The sequence below is a fragment of the Prionailurus bengalensis genome, chromosome B3, assembly GCF_016509475.1.
Source record: "Prionailurus bengalensis isolate Pbe53 chromosome B3, Fcat_Pben_1.1_paternal_pri, whole genome shotgun sequence".
Classification (NCBI taxonomy): Eukaryota; Metazoa; Chordata; class Mammalia; order Carnivora; family Felidae; genus Prionailurus; species Prionailurus bengalensis.
Window position 1 is genome coordinate 53982349 of NC_057355.1, and position 15918 is coordinate 53998266.

At 39.0% G+C, this 15918-nt stretch overlaps 2 protein-coding genes across 8 annotated transcripts in view; both read left to right on the forward strand.

The window, feature by feature from the left end:
* GABPB1 (GA binding protein transcription factor subunit beta 1) overlaps positions 1-15918 on the forward strand; it is a 70932-nt gene that overhangs the window by 17142 nt on the left and 37872 nt on the right. The window lies entirely within an intron of this gene.
* LOC122468658 (40S ribosomal protein S15a-like) lies at positions 2661-3850 on the forward strand. The gene has a single exon (XM_043555446.1). The coding sequence runs from the start codon at positions 3137-3139 to the stop codon at positions 3464-3466; it is 330 nt and encodes a 109-aa protein (XP_043411381.1). The 5' UTR covers positions 2661-3136; the 3' UTR covers positions 3467-3850.

A 15918-nucleotide genomic window follows, 5' to 3' on the forward strand; every position in this document is an offset into this window, starting at 1 on the left:
GTGGCCAAACTCTTAAACATATTTTTTAATGTAAATTTATTTTTGAGAGAGTAAGAGAGAGAGAGAGACAGAGACAGAGCGCAAGCAGGGGAGGGGAAGAGAGAGAGGGAGACACAGAATCTGAAGTAGGCTCCAGGCTCTGAGCTGTCAGCATAGAGCCTGACGCAGAGCTCAAACTCAGGATCTGTGAGATCACGACCTGAGCTGAAGACAGACGCTTAACCAACTGAGCCACTAAGGCACCCCAGGAAATACTCTTTATGTGTGCTGTCCAATATTATAGTCTGAAGCCACATAGGGCCATTGAACACTTGAAATGTGGCTAGTGTGATTGAGGTACTGAAGTTTGGTTTGTTTGTTTTGAGAGAGAGAGAGGAAATGTGAATGGGGGAGAGGTAGAGAGGGGGACAGAGGATCCAAATCCGGCTCTGCGCTGACAGCCGCAAGCCCGATGGAGGGCTTGAGCTCATGAACGGTGAGATCATGACCTGAGCTGAAGTCGGAGGCTCAACTGATGGAGCCACCCAGGTGCCCCAGGGTACTGAAGTGTGTGTTTGTTTGTTTTGAAAGAGAGCATGAGCAAGGCAAGGGCAGAGAGAGAGGGAGAGAGAATCTCAAGCAGGCTCTACACACTCAGTGCAGAGCCTAATGTGGGGCTTGAACTCACAGGTCATGACCTGAGCCGAAATCAAGAGTCGGACTCAACCTGCTGAGCCACCCAGGCACCCCTGAAGTTTTAATTAAATAGCCATATGCATCATAGTAGTGCAGTTCTATAGGACATACTTGGGCAGAATGAAATTGATACCACATGGCAGGAAAGAAACGTATGAAGGACTGAAAAGTAAAGTGACACATATTTGGAAAATAAAAATGAATCTTAACTGCATAAAACAGAACGTCTAATGGATTAAAAGACAAGGCAATAGCAGAAGGGGAATAAAAGGTTCTAGGTTCTGAGGTCTTTGTATTATATAGAAGGAGGGTCAGTTTTAAAAATATCCTTTGTATGGGAAACTTTAAATATGTAAAAGCAAAGGAGAGTATAATGAAGCCCCCATGTATTTATGTATTCATTGGCCAATGATGATCAACTCAAGACTAAAATGGTTTCTTACATATTCTTCTTTGTTTTATTTTATTTTATTTTATTTTATTTTATTTTATTTTATTTTATTTTATTTATTTATTTATTTTTATTTTGAGAGAGCAAGCTCACTAGCAGGTGGGGGGAGAGAGAGAGAGGAAATCCCAAGCAGGCTTCTCACCATCAGTGTGGAGCCCAATGTGGGGCTCGAACCCACAAACCATGAGACCATGCCCTGAGCAAAAACCAAGAATTGGATGCTTAACTGACTGAGCCACCCGGTTGTCTCCCTCATTATTTTAAAAGTGATCCCAAGTATCACATTATTTAATCTATAAATATATTGTTTTTATCTCTAAAAATATATAAACTTAAACTATAATACAATTATCCAGAAAAATATAAACATAATTCCTTAATATCATTACGTATTTAGGCAGTGTTAACATTTCCTCCATCTCCAAAATGATGTTTTTTCTTTTCTTTTTTAGAGAGAGTGAGCTTGAGTTGGGGGAGGGTAGAGGGAGGGAGGGAGGGAGGGAGGGAGGGAGAGAGAGAGAGAGAGAGAGAGAGAGAGAATGAATCTCAAGCAGGCTCCACACCCAGTGCAGATCCCAATGATTATGACCTGAGCTAAATCAAGAGTCAGACATTTAGCCGACTAAGCCACCCAGGCTCCCCACAACTGCTGGTGGTTTTTTTTTTTTAATGCAACATTCACATTTATTGAAATATCTTATGGAACAAAAAAGGGGAGTACTGAACATCTAACAGCTGTAAACTTTCTCAGGTATTTCTTTATCCAAAATGATTTTTTTTTTTTACCAACTTAATTTTTTAGGTCATAATAATTTTTTTAGGTCAGTTTTAGGTTCACAGCAAACTTGAGGGGAAAGTATTTTCCATACACCATCTGCCCCCATACATTGCATAACCTCCCCCATTATCAGTATCCCCACCAGAGTGGTACATTTGTTACAATTGATGAACCTACACTGACACATCATCGTCACCCAAAGTCCATAGTTTACATTATGATTCATACTAATGTTTTATGTTCTATGCATTTGGGCAAATGCATAATGACATGTGTTCGTCATCATGGTACCATACCGAGTATTTTTACTGCTCCATAAAAAAAAGATTTTAAAAATTTACATTTAGTTTCTTCAAATTGTAATCCAAACAGGGTCCACACATTGCCATTGACTGATGCTTGCTTAGGTCTTTATTTATTTTTTTAATGTTTATTTCTTTAAAAGTTTGTTTTTAACATTTATTTTTGAGATAAATCTTGAGCGAGGGAGGGGCAGAGAGAGAGAGAGGAAGTCACAGACTCGGCAGCAGGCTCCAGGTTCTATGCTGTCAGCACAGAGCCCGATGTAGGGCTTGAACTCACGGACTGCAGGATCATGACCTGAGCCGAAGTTGGACGCCCAACTGACTGAGCCACCCAGGCACCCCTTTAATGTTTATTTATTACTGAGAGAGTGCAAGCGGGACAGAGGATTAGAAGCAGGCTCCTAGCATACAGCAGAGAGCCTGATGTGGGGCTCAAGTGCAGGAACCACATGATCTGAGCTGAAGTCAAGAGTCAAACTCTTAACCGACTGAGCCGTTTAGGTGCCCCTGCTTAGGTCTTTTAAAGCAAGATTTTGGTTAACTCTAGACTTTTAATGCATGGTATAATTCTTAGGGAACCACTGCAAGAAAAATAGAGGCTGTAACTTCCAAATCAGTAGAAGAAATAGATGAAATGTTAAAAAAGAATCAGTCCAAAAGAAGACAGAGAAAAGAAACTGAACAGGTAACAAATGGAGAGAGCACAAAATTAGATGCTAGATTTAAACCTAGTTAAAGGTAAAAAGTAAATAATTGCACAGGTATCTTCCTAGCCTAAGGCATCATCAGCTGTTGCCTCCAATAATTTCCTAAGTAGTATTCCCGCCTCAATTCTTGCCTCCCTCTATGTACTACCCATATAATAACAGGAGTAGTTTTAAAAAAATGTAAATCAGCTCTTTTCTGCCATCTTTCTGTGCCACCGTAATGATGCACATAAATGTCCTGGCAGATTCTCTCAAGAGTATTAACAATGCCAAAAAGAGAGGCAAACACCAGGTTCTTATCAGGCCATACTCCAAAGTCATAGCTGTGATGATGAGGCATGGTTACGCTGGCGATTTTGAAATCGTTGATGATCACAGAGCTGGGAAAATTGCTGGGAACTTCATGGGCAGGTTAAACTGTGGAGTGATCAGCCCCAGATTTGATGGGCAACTCAAAGATGTAGAAAAATGGCAGAATAATCTCCTGTCTAGCCAATTTGCTTTCATTGTACTAACCTCAGCTGGCATCATGGACCATGAAGAAGGATGAAACACACCGGAGGGAATATCCTGGGATTTTTTTCTAGGGATATAATACATATGTGCAAATAAAATGCCTCAATGGACCATATATATATACACATATGCATGCATATAAATCATATCACAACACTCTCCTGTTGAAAACATTCCAACAACTTCCTGGTAAATTCAGTGAAGTCCGTACTTAGTAGTGCCTGTAACACCCTACATGATGTGGTCCATTTCTGTTTCTGTGACTGCATATCCTGCTATCATTTTTCACTCAAGCTTAGGGCCCTTAAACTTGCTGTGCCATCTCCCTGGATCACCAGGAGCAGTCAGAATTCTTAGTTTTTTTTTTTGTTGTTGTTGTTTTTTTTTTTAATTTTTTTTTTCAACGTTTATTTATTTTTTTGGGACAGAGAGAGACAGAGCATGAATGGGGGAGGGGCAGAGAGAGAGGGAGACACAGAATCGGAAACAGGCTCCAGGCTCTGAGCCATCAGCCCAGAGCCTGACGCGGGGCTCGAACCCACAGACCGCAAGATCGTGACCTGGTTGAAGTCGGACACTTAACCGACTGCGCCACCCAGGCGCCCCAGAATTCTTAGTTCTTAAAAAAAAGCAGCTTAGTTCTAAAAACTAGAAACCACCTCTGGTTAATTTAGCAGAAAAGGAATTTGTCACAGGAAGAAACCACCACTGTCAATGGAATCTGCTTCCATTCTTGCCATAATGGATTCTATATACTTGCTGCTTTTTTATGCATTTATTTCCTAAGTTATAGTCCATCCTGGACGTTTCTTTATTGGAGTGGAGGTCATGTAACTGCACCCTAGCTGCATGGAAAGCTGGAAAAGCAAATATTTAGCTTCACTAGTAGGTAGAAGTTTCTGGCTTCTTTCAGGACTCATCAGAGGGGAATTCCTTGGACATCTGAAGATGTTTTGATGCTGAGCCAAAAGAGTGACCTGTCCTTTATGATGCTTTTCTCAGGAATCCTTCCTTGCTTTGCTTCCTCCCTTAATTCACATTTCTACTCAAATGTCCTCTCCTCGAAGAGGCCTTTCCTTAGACTTTGTCTAAAATGGTGATTCCCCATCTCTAATCCAGTATTTTCTCTTTTCTTATTCTGCCTTACATTTTCTTCATAGTACCACTGTTACTGATTGATTAATTGGTAGCCTCTTCCCCAGGAACACAAGCTCCATGAGGGTAGGGACTTGTTTCTGTTTACCTTTCTGTTGGCACATATATGCTTAGTAAACATTTGTTTAATGAATGAAGGGAAAACATAGATAATGCTATAAATACCTGAGAAAATTTAAAGGGAAGGATTATTGAGGAATTAGCTCATTTAAGGAAGGTTTATTGGAGGGATGCTTGGGTAGCTCAGTTGGTTGAGCATCTGACTTCGACTTTGGATCAGGTCATGATCTTGCAGTTTTGAGTTTGAGCCCCACATTGGGCTCTGTGCTGACAGTTCGGAGCCTGGAGCCTGCTTCAGATTCTGTGTCTCCGTCTCTCTCTGTCCCTTCCCGGCTCATTCTCCCACCTTCTCTCTTTCAAGAATAAATGAACATTAAAAAAATTTTAAAAGAAAGTTTATTGGAGAAGAGAAATTTTTAAAATGGGCTTTGATTGGAGGATTTGGAGAGAAGGAAGGTAGCTATCTAAACTGGGCAAATAGCATGAGGGAAGGCATTGGGTATGGAGTAAGGTGGACACGTATTGAATAAGAATTGTTTAGAATCTGATGGCTATCAGGGTCCTTTATGAGGTGGGAATTGAGAAAAGTGGACAAGGTGAAGGTGTGAGGTTACAGCAGGTGATAGAGGGCCTTGAACTAATAATAAGGTGGTCTTTTACTTGCTGGAGAGTAAAAGATGACTAGTTTTTTTTTTTTTTTAATTAAAAATAAACTGGTATTTTCACATAGTATTATGCAGGCGTAAAATAGAATGAGGTAAATCTCTGGAGAATTGGGGCGCCTGGGTGGCGCAGTCGGTTAAGCGTCCGACTTCAGCCAGGTCACGATCTCGCGGTCCGTGGGTTCGAGCCCCGCGTCAGGCTATGGGCTGATGGCTCAGAGCCTGGAGCCTGTTTCCGATTCTGTGTCTCCCTCTCTCTCTGCCCCTCCCCTGTTCATGCTCTGTCTCTCTCTGTCTCAAAAATAAACGTTGAAAAAAAAATTAAAAAAAAAATCTCTGGAGAATTTTCTGGGAAATATATTAAGTGGAAAAAAAAGCTAAGTGCAGAACAGTGTATGTAGTATACTCTCTTGGTATATGAAGTGTGTGTGTGCGAGTAAGAATATATATACTAATTTGTTTATGTTTCAAAAAGAAAAACTGAAAAGCCAAACCAGAAATTAATAAAATGGTTACCTTGGGGTGGGGAAGAGGGAGGGAGAGGGAATGATGTGAAGGAAATAGGAATGGAAGTGAGATTCCTGTTTAGTTTTGACTTTTGAATTATGTAAATATTTTACACATTCAAAAATTACAATTAAATGAAAATAAAAACAATCTCTAAAATTGGGAACAAACTTAAAAAAATGAACCTATTGTATATCAAAATAGTTCTTTAAATACATGGAGAAAAACACACTCAAGTGACTTTTGAGCTCTATATCAAATGGCATATATGCTAAGGACAAAAAGAACTGCAGAGAAATCTTAAACCTCATTCATTTTATTGCTAGTTGTAATGTTGATGTTTTTATTATGATACCATTGGATACATGTTTAGGTTAAAGCCAATAAATAAGATTGTATGCTTATATGTTAGAAGTCAATAGAAATACAAAATCAAAGGAGCTAGGCAAAAAAGGATATTTATAATGTTGAACTTGAATTATAAATGTCAGTATGAATTCAGGATTTAAAATATGTATATTTCTTTATTTTTAAATTTTTTTAAATGTTTATTCATTTTTGAGAGACACAGAGAGATAGAGCATGAATGGGGGAGGGGCAGAGAGAGAGGGAGACACAGAATCTGAAGGAGGATCCAGGCTGTGAGTTGTCAGCACAGAGTCTGACATGGGCTCGAACTCACCAACCATGAGATCATGACCTGAGCCGGTCAGACGTTTAACTGACTGAGCCACCCAGGCACCCCAAAATATCCATATTTCTTAATTCCATCCATATATATATTTCTTTCTTAGATGTGTCCTCTGAAAGGATCTTGAAAGTGTGTCACTTTCGTAGATAATAAGTACTTGTATTACCTCAGTTTTGTTCTTTAAATACTTTATTGAAGAAATAACTGGTTCCAGGACTGAGGCAGGGAACGTACATAGTGAACCTAGGACAATTTGTGCCAGAAGCAAGAAACCTTTCAAAGACACAAGAAAAGCCTACCTGAAGAGGCTCTTTTTGGCCAAAATTGAGACAATTTGAACATAAAAAAGAATAAGGAGAATAATTTGAAACAATATATAATAAAAAAAACAAATGGAGATGGCTATTACCTATTCTTTACTCTGAAGATTGGTAATTTAACAATTGAACTGTCTTTTTTGGTAGAAATTTGCATGGTGCCAAAGTAACACTCCACAGAATACTAGTTGGTCTCAAAACAATAAAACTTTACAGTGGAAGGATCAGGCTTATTACCAGCTTTGTTATTAATCTTGGCATCACTAACAATGAGCCAAAAAATATGTGCATCCTGATGTGATTCAATATCAAATAGACTGCATCAACTGAAGTATTTTTTTAATGTTTATTTATTTATTTTGAGAGAGAGAGAGAGAGCAGTGGAGGGGCAGAGAGGGAGAGAGAGAGAGAGAGAGAGAGAGAGAGAGAGAGAGAGAGAGAATCTCAAGCACATTCTGCACTGTCCACACAGAGCCTGACATGGGGCTCGATCCCACTAATCATGAGATCGTGAACTCAGCTGAAATCAAGAATTGGATGCTTGACCGGCTAAACCACCCAGGCACGCCTGAAGTAATTTTGTAGAACATTTAAAATCTGAATTTAGTCGGACTTTTCAGACTTTCAGTTTATAAGTAATATGGGAGATGAAAGAAATTAAACACCACCTTAGATGAAGCAATCAGAAAAATACAGAATGTGAGATATAGATGAACTGGCCATTTAATGTCATAGGAGAGGAAAACAAGGGTAGCAGGGGGCGGGGGGGGGGTGGGGAGAGGAGGAAACTGTCCGAGCATATAATTAATCTAGAGATATAACAACCAAATGCAGTATGTGCCAGCTGTAAAGTACATTTTTTTTAGAAAGGAGTAGGATGAAGCAAGATGGCCAACTTTTAATTTAGAATGTGGGTGATGGGCATATGGGTGTGTGTGTTTGTGTATATACACACATATATTCATTTATATGCATACATATACACTTTTCTATATTTAAAAGATTTTATAATAAAAACTTAAAAATATTTTCCTGTTTATGGACACTTAGGTTGTTTGTAGTTTCTTTTTCTTCAATTACAAATAATGTTTCTGTAAACGTTCCTATACATGCTTCCTTTCCTTGTGTACATGTTAAGGAGATACGGCAACTTTCTAGTAGTGGAATCCTGGATCAGGGTAGACGTACCTTCAACTCTGCTAAATATTGATGATTTGTTCTTCAAATGGTTGTATTGATGAGGTTTTTAGACAAGAGGATTATGAAATGTATGTCTTCCCTATTAAGTGATGAATTCTTTGAGTGTAGGTACCATGTAGAGACTCATATAGAAATGTTTGAGTTGAACGAACTTGTATTTTAGTGGGACTGCCTGGTAGCAGGATGAGAAATTAGGATTAGGTCAGCTAAGAGGGTATTGTGATGTTTAAGGTATGAGGCAGTGAGTGTGTAAGACTGGAGGTAGTAGAGAGGAAGGGATGAATATTAGAAATCTTGGAGAGAAAGGATTGAAGTATATGTGCTTTTATTGTCAGGTAGGATATTGATGATTCACTGTTGTGACTTCTAATACCCAGTAGTTTGTTGGCTTCACTTTATAGTAAAGAGGTAAGTTATGCTTCCCTATTAACTCAAAACCATCTACTGACCTAGTTCTAGTAGAGTTCTAGCCTTTTCTTCATTCTCTGCTTGCACTCTTTTTAAGCCTCAGTCTTTTCCTGGGATAAAGATATTGATTTAAAAGAGACTAGTAGTTGAATGGGGTAAAGGGGCAGTGGGTTGCAAAGATGGAAGAATTTATGTAGTAATATGGGTAGAATTTGTGGGTAGCTTCATTCCCAAGTCAGTTTGTGAAGTCTTCCTAGGACAGAGGATATCTTCCTGTAGTTTTTAAGGGGAAAGTTTATCCAGTGTTATAACAGAGGTAATTAATCAGATGTAGTTTTTTCTAAGAGAATGTCCTATATCTTATTTTAAAATGTTGCAACTTTTTGTAAATTGTAAAGTTGGTGCCTTCAAGAAGTTTTGATTAATGGTTCTAGAATAGCTTTTTCCAACAGAAATATAATGTGAGGAGCATATTTAAAATTTTAGAGCAGCCACATTAAAAAAAGGTGAAATTAATTTTAATAATATATTACATTTAATCCCATATACCCAAAATATTACCATTTTAACATGTAATTGATATAAGTTATTAATGAGATATTTTGTATTCTTTTTTGGTACTAAGTCTTCAGAATCTGTTGTGTTATACTTATAGCACAGCTCCATTTGGACTAGCTACATTTCAGTGCCCACTATAATTATGGCTAGTGGCTACTGTATTGGACAGCTCAGTTCTAGAACATACTCAGTTGAAACGTTTGAACTCAGTTTGATGCTGATTTGACCCACTGTCATTGAGGGTGGCCATGAGCTGATCTTGCTTCATAGACCTGTTGCTGGTTATTAGATAAATTCTGGCTTCCTGTCCAAATCTTCCTGTCCAAGAGTGATTTTGAGGGTCCCAGACAAAGCCATTATCCAGATTTACTGATTATATTCACACTTTTCCCTTTTGCCTCAGAAAACCTAGAACTGACCTTGGACTGTTTTGAAACAAATCTGTCAATTTGAGTTGCTGCCAATAAAAAGAATATTCAAGCGAGTTCTAATCTCACTCATTTGTAAGGATTTTAGTTACAACAAGGCTGACAGGAATTCAGCGAGCATTTTATTGATTGTGGTATTTCTTAGAATTTGTGACACTGTCAGCCTTGTTTGCATTTTTAAAGTCAAACGTTATGACTCTTGGTTATCTGAGGTATTTCTGGAGTTTCTACTGTGTGCTAAATGTTTATTCAATGAATGTTTTTGAGCATTTACCATACTTTAGGCACAGTGACAACTTGTAGCCAAGTAAACAGGCACATTTAGTGTGGTCTGATAAATGCTATGATAGAAACTTCATATGCTAGGAGAAAACAAGGAAGGACACTTCAGTTAATTTTGGGGCATCAGGAATGGCTTCTCTGAGGAGATAAGCTGAACTCTGAAGGACAGGTAGGAATAAATATGGCAATAGTGGGTGTGGAGAAGAGAAGATTCTTCCTGGCAGAGGGAATATTTTTTATAGATATCCAACAGTGAGAAAAAGAACCAAGTACAACATTTTTCCTGTAATTCAGAATTCAGTGTGAGAGGTAGTGAGTAGTGTACATGGAATGGTGGCAACAGATCCCAAATGTGAAAGGCCTGGACTCTTATGGCAGAGTTTGACATTTTTGTTGTTGTTGTTGAGAGAGAGAGAGCACGCGTGCGCACACACAAGCTGGGGAGGTGCAGAGGGAATCTCAAGCAGGCTCTGAGCTGTCGGCACAGAGCCTAATGTGGACCTCGATCTCACGAATCATGAGATCATGACCGGAGCCAAAACTGAGTCCAGTGCTTCCGACTGAGCCACCTAGGTGCCCCAGAGAGTTTGACTTTAACTGAGTTAACTGAGGAAGAACGTGATTTCATTTAAGGATGACTAAGAAGTTTGGTATTAGAATGGAGAATAAATTAGAGGAAGACAAGACTGAGGCATAGACACTATTTAGAGGTGTCCTAGGAGAGAAAGGATGGAGATGAGCAAAGATTGAGGCAGAGAGACAAGACTGTCAACATATATTTATTCAAGGCCTACTTTCTAGCATTGGAAAGAGGTAGAAGAATTTAAGAGACATTTAGGAGGTAAAAGTGACAGGTCTTAATGATTGATTGGAATTGAAATGGGTAGAAGAAAGGGGTCAAGGACGATTCCAAAGTTTCTGATCTACAAAACAAGCCACTACTTGGACAGATTGACTTTTTTTTTTTAAATGTTTTATTTACTTTTGAGAGGGGGGGGAGAGAGAATGAGCGGGGGAGGGTCAGGGAGAGAGGGAGAATCCATGAAGCAGGCTCCAGGCTCTGAGCTGTCAGCACAGAGCCCAACATGGGCTCAAACCTGTGAACCACAAGATCGTGACTGGGGCCAAAGTCAGATACTTAACTGACTGAGCCACCCGGGCACCCCAGCTTGATTTTTAAAGTACCTTGGAATCTATAGGTGGAGGCATCTATCCAGTTGAACATTTGAGTCTAGTGCTTGGACAGAGTCTAGGACTGAAGATAGATTTGGAAGTCATCAGGTAATCTTGGCTAAGAAAGATAAACTTTCTAGAGGAGAGAATGTAGAGAATGAAAAAGAGGGCTGAAAAATGACACACTGAGAAACTGCCAATATTTAAGGGGAAGAGAAAAGGGATCCAGTTGAAAGACACATAAGCTACCATCCTTGCCTCTAAGCATTTTATAATTTAAGTGAGACACATAAACATGAATCATTTGGTGACCAGTGCAAGTCAGAGTCTAATTTGATGCCAACTTTTATTGTACCACCTCTTGTATTTTATGTGAAATGAAGTTAAGTGTATAAAGGAAGTGGTTAGTATTTAGGCCAGGGAGTAGCATTGGTAGTGCATGCATTCAGTGGGGACATCTAGCCTGTGGTCACTAGAAGGACTCAGATGATGGCATATTGCATAGTATGTGTATTGCCTGTGGTGTGAATGTGGACTCTGGAGCCATTCAGCCTTGGTTATTCTCCACTAGCAGTATGACCTTGGGCATGTAATTTCTATGACTCAGTTTTCTCAGCAATACAACGATGATGATAATTCTGACTTGAAGGTATTGTGAAATTGAATGAGTTAGTATGTGAAAATTCTTAGACTGTGTCTGGCACAATCTCTCTTGTTGTTTTCTCTATATATATGTACATACACATACATGGATGGCTGTGTTATACTTTACTATGTTACACCCACTATATGTGTATATGTAGTATTATATACATGTTAGGAATTATCATCATTTAATAAATGGCGTGTCTGATGAGGGCTCATGATTTGGGCAGGATAGGTAGGCACCAGAGAAGAAATGTTCCCTCTATGAAACTTAATGTGAACATACATGGTTTTTAAACAGGCTTTCACTGGTAAAGTGGGTGAAAAAACGGTATGAGAATCCCCTTTCCTTCTGATTCCCAGTTGGAAGCAAAGAATGCCCTTTTAATAGAAGGCTTTAAAGATGTTAAAGCCTTTGTGTGTTATGTTATCCCTGTGTGATAGTGGGATTTCCTCAAGTCATATTTTCTCAAGAAAAGTTATTCTGGAAGGAAGTTTTTCATCAGCTTTGTGAGTATGAGTTCACTGGATCCTTGGCTTTAACTTTGGGAAAATCTAGATCTGGAATCAAAGTTCTGGCTTTGGGGATTGGGAACCTTGTGGAGCAGCAGTCATTTTATACTGATAGTGGGAGTGTAAATTGGTATAATCTTTTGGTGATAATTTGGTAGTGTCTATCACAATTAAAATGTGAATGTAGGGGCACATGGGTGGCTCAGTTGGTTACGCATCCGATTTCAGCTCAGGTCATGATCTCACATTTTATGAGTTTGAGCCCCGTGTGGGGCTCTGTGCTAACAGCTTGGGGCCTGGAGCCTGCTTTGGGTTCTGTGTCTCCCTTTCTCTCTGCCCCTTCCCCACTCATGCTGTGTCTCTCTGTCTGTCTGTCTCTCTCTCAAAAATAAAGATTACAATAATTTTTTTAATGTGATGTTAAAAATGTAGCAATTATACTTCTTTTGTAAAAAATTTTTTAAAGATTATTTTTTTACTTTAGAGAGAGAGAGAGAGCATGAGTGGGGGAGAGGGGCAGAGGGAGAGAAAGAGAAAGAGCGAGAATCCCAAGCAGGCTCCATGCTCTGCACTCAGCAAGGTGCCTGATGTGGGGCCCAATCCTATAACTGTGAGATCTTGACCTGAGCTGAAACCGAGAGTTGGACACTCAACCAACTGAGCCACCCACGCGGCCCTAGCAAAATTATGCTTTCTAGAATAGTTTTCATAAAAGTGCTAACCCAAGTGTATGGGTTTGTTACAGCACTATTTGTAAAGATGAAAAATGAAAATTGATTGAATAATTAATGTATTCATATTCCATATATTTATTTCTTATTTCTGTAGTGTAATAGTTTCCTATTTTCTGTAACAAATTACCATAAACTTAGTGCCTTAAAACGACACAAATTTATTATTTTACAGTTATGGAGGTCTGAAGACTCAGAATTAAGATTTTAGTAGGGTTGTGTTCCTTCTGGAGGCTCCAGGGGAGAATCTGTTTTCTTTCCTTTTCTAGTTTTTAAAGACTGCCTGCATTTCTTGGCTGGTGCAGCACCCCCCTCCCACCATCTTCAAGGCTAGCAGCTATAGCAGCTTCAAATCTGTCTCTCTTCTCTCTGTTCTCTGCAACCTTCTCTTTGATCCTGACCCTCCAACCTTCCTCGTATAAGGACTCTTCTGATTGCATTAGGCCCATCTAGATAATCCAGGATCTTCCTATATCAAGATCTTTATTGACATTTTGACAATATTTATTCTTCCAATCCATGAGCAGGGAATGTCTTTCCATTTCTTTATATCTTCTTCAATTACCTTCATAAGCTTTCTATAGTTTTCAGCATACAGATCTTTTACATCTTTGGTTAGATTTATGCCTAGGTATTTTATGCTTCTTGGTGCAATTGTGAATGGGATCAGTTTCTTTATTTGTCTTTCTGTTGCTTCATTGTTAGTGTATAAGAATGCAACTGATTTCTGTACATTGATTTTGTATCCTGCGACTTTGCTGAATTCATGTATCAGTTCTAGCAGACTTTTGGTGGAGTCTGTCGGATTTTCCATGTATAATATCATGTCATCTGCAAAAAGCGAAAGCTTGACTTCATCTTTGCCAATTTTGATGCCTTTGATTTCCTTTTGTTGTCTGATTGCTGATGCTAGAACTTCCAACACTATGTTAAACAACAGCAAAGCTATCTACACGTTCAATGCAATCCCAATTAAAATTGCACTAACATTCTTCTCGAAACTAGAACAAGCAATCCTAAAATTCATATGGAACCACAAAAGACCCCGAATAGCCAAAGTAATTTTGAAGAAGAAGACCAAAGCAGGAGGCATCACAATCCCAGACTTTAGCCTCTACTACAAAGCTGTCATCATCAAGACAGCATGGTATTGGCACAAAAACAGACACATAGACCAATGGAATAGAATAGAAACCCCAGAACTAGACCCACAAATGTATGGCCAACTCATCTTTGACAAAGCAGGAAAGAACATCCAATGGAAAAAAGACAATCTCTTTAACAAATGGTGCTGGGAGAACTGGACAGCAACATGCAGAAGGTTGAAACTAGACCACTTTCTCACACCATTCACAAAAATAAACTCAAAATGGATAAAGGACCTGAATGTGAGACAGGAAACCATCAAAACCCTAGAGGAGAAAGCAGAAAAAGACCTCTCTGACCTCAGCCGTAGCAATCTCTTACTCGACACATCCCCAAAGGCAAGGGAATTAAAAGCAAAAATGAATTACTGGGACCTTATGAAGATAAAAAGCTTCTGCACAGCAAAGGAAACAACCAACAAAACTAAAAGGCAACCAACAGAATGGGAAAAGATATTTGCAAATGACATATCGGACAAAGGGCTAGTATCCAAAATCTATAAAGAGCTCACCAAACTCCACACCTGAAAAACAAATAACCCAGTGAAGAAATGGGCAGAAAACATGAATAGACACTTCTCTAAAGAAGACATCCGGATGGCCAACAGGCACATGAAAAAGATGTTCAACGTCGCTCCTTATCAGGGAAATACAAATCAAAACCACACTCAGGTATCACCTCATGCCAGTCAGAGTGGCCAAAATGAACAAATCAGGAGACTATAGGTGCTGGAGAGGATGTGGAGAAACGGGAACCCTCTTGTACTGTTGGTGGGAATGCAAATTGGTGCAGCTGCTCTGGAAAGTAGTGTGGAGTTCCTCAGAAAATTAAAAATAGACCTACCCTATGACCCAGCAATAGCACTGCTAGGAATTTACCCAAGGGATACAGGAGTACTGATGCATAGGGGCACTTGTACCCCAATGTTTATAGCAGCACTCTCAACAATAGCCAAATTATGGAAAGAGCCTAAATGTCCATCAACTGATGAATGGATAAAGAAATTGTGGTTTATATACACAATGGAATACTACGTGGCAATGAGAAAGAATGAAATATGGCCTTTTGTAGCAACGTGGATGGAACTGGAGAGTGTGATGCTAAGTGAAATAAGCCATACAGAGAAAGACAGATACCATATGGTTTCACTCTTATGTGGATCTTGAGAAACTTAACAGAAACCCATGGGGGAGGGGAAGGAAAAAAAAAAAAAAGAGGTTAGAGTGGGAGAGAGCCAAAGCATAAGAGACTGTTAAAAACTGAGAACAAACTGAGGGTTGATGGGGGGTGGGAGGGAGGGGAGGGTGGGTGATGGGTATTGAGGAGGGCACCTTTTGGGATGAGCACTGGGTGTTGTATGGAAACCAATTTGACAATAAATTTCATATATTGAAAAATAAATAAATAAATGTCTGGCCAACTCTAAAAAAAAAAATCTTTAATTTAATCATACCCGGAAAGTCCTTTTTGCCATGTAAGCTAACAGCTAACATTCACAGATTCTGGGAATTAAGATCTAGACATCTTTGTGGGGAGCATTATTCAGCCTACCACACTTCGTAAAACTGTGCAGCCAGTAAAAAGAATGTTTTTATCTGTGTGCACTTAGATGTCACTGATAAAACAAGAGGATCCCTGTTAAGTGGAAAGAAGCAAGTTGCAAAACCATATAGTATGATCCCTTTTTATGTTTTTTGTTTGTTTAAAAAGAAGTCTTGTGCCTATGTGTGTTCCTGTAGGCATAGAAAAGATCTGGAAGGCTACACACTAAACATTTAAATTGTTGTAACTTCTGGGGAATAAGACCACAGGGAAGTGTGGGGATGACTTTGAATTTGAATGTTACATTTTTAATATACAGTGAAAATGTATTTATTACAATTTTATTTTTATGAAAGTATACATGTACATAGTTGAAAAAGTAAAAAATACAAGGTTTTATAGTGAAAACAAAAAACCACACACAAACAGAAAACAATAACCCTGAGTCCCTTGTGTTATTCCTTCTCA

Coding starts and splice junctions, on each gene's coding strand:
- LOC122468658 (XM_043555446.1), top strand. CDS start 3,137: ATGATGCACATAAATGTCCTGGCAGATTCTCTCAAGAGTATTAACAAT.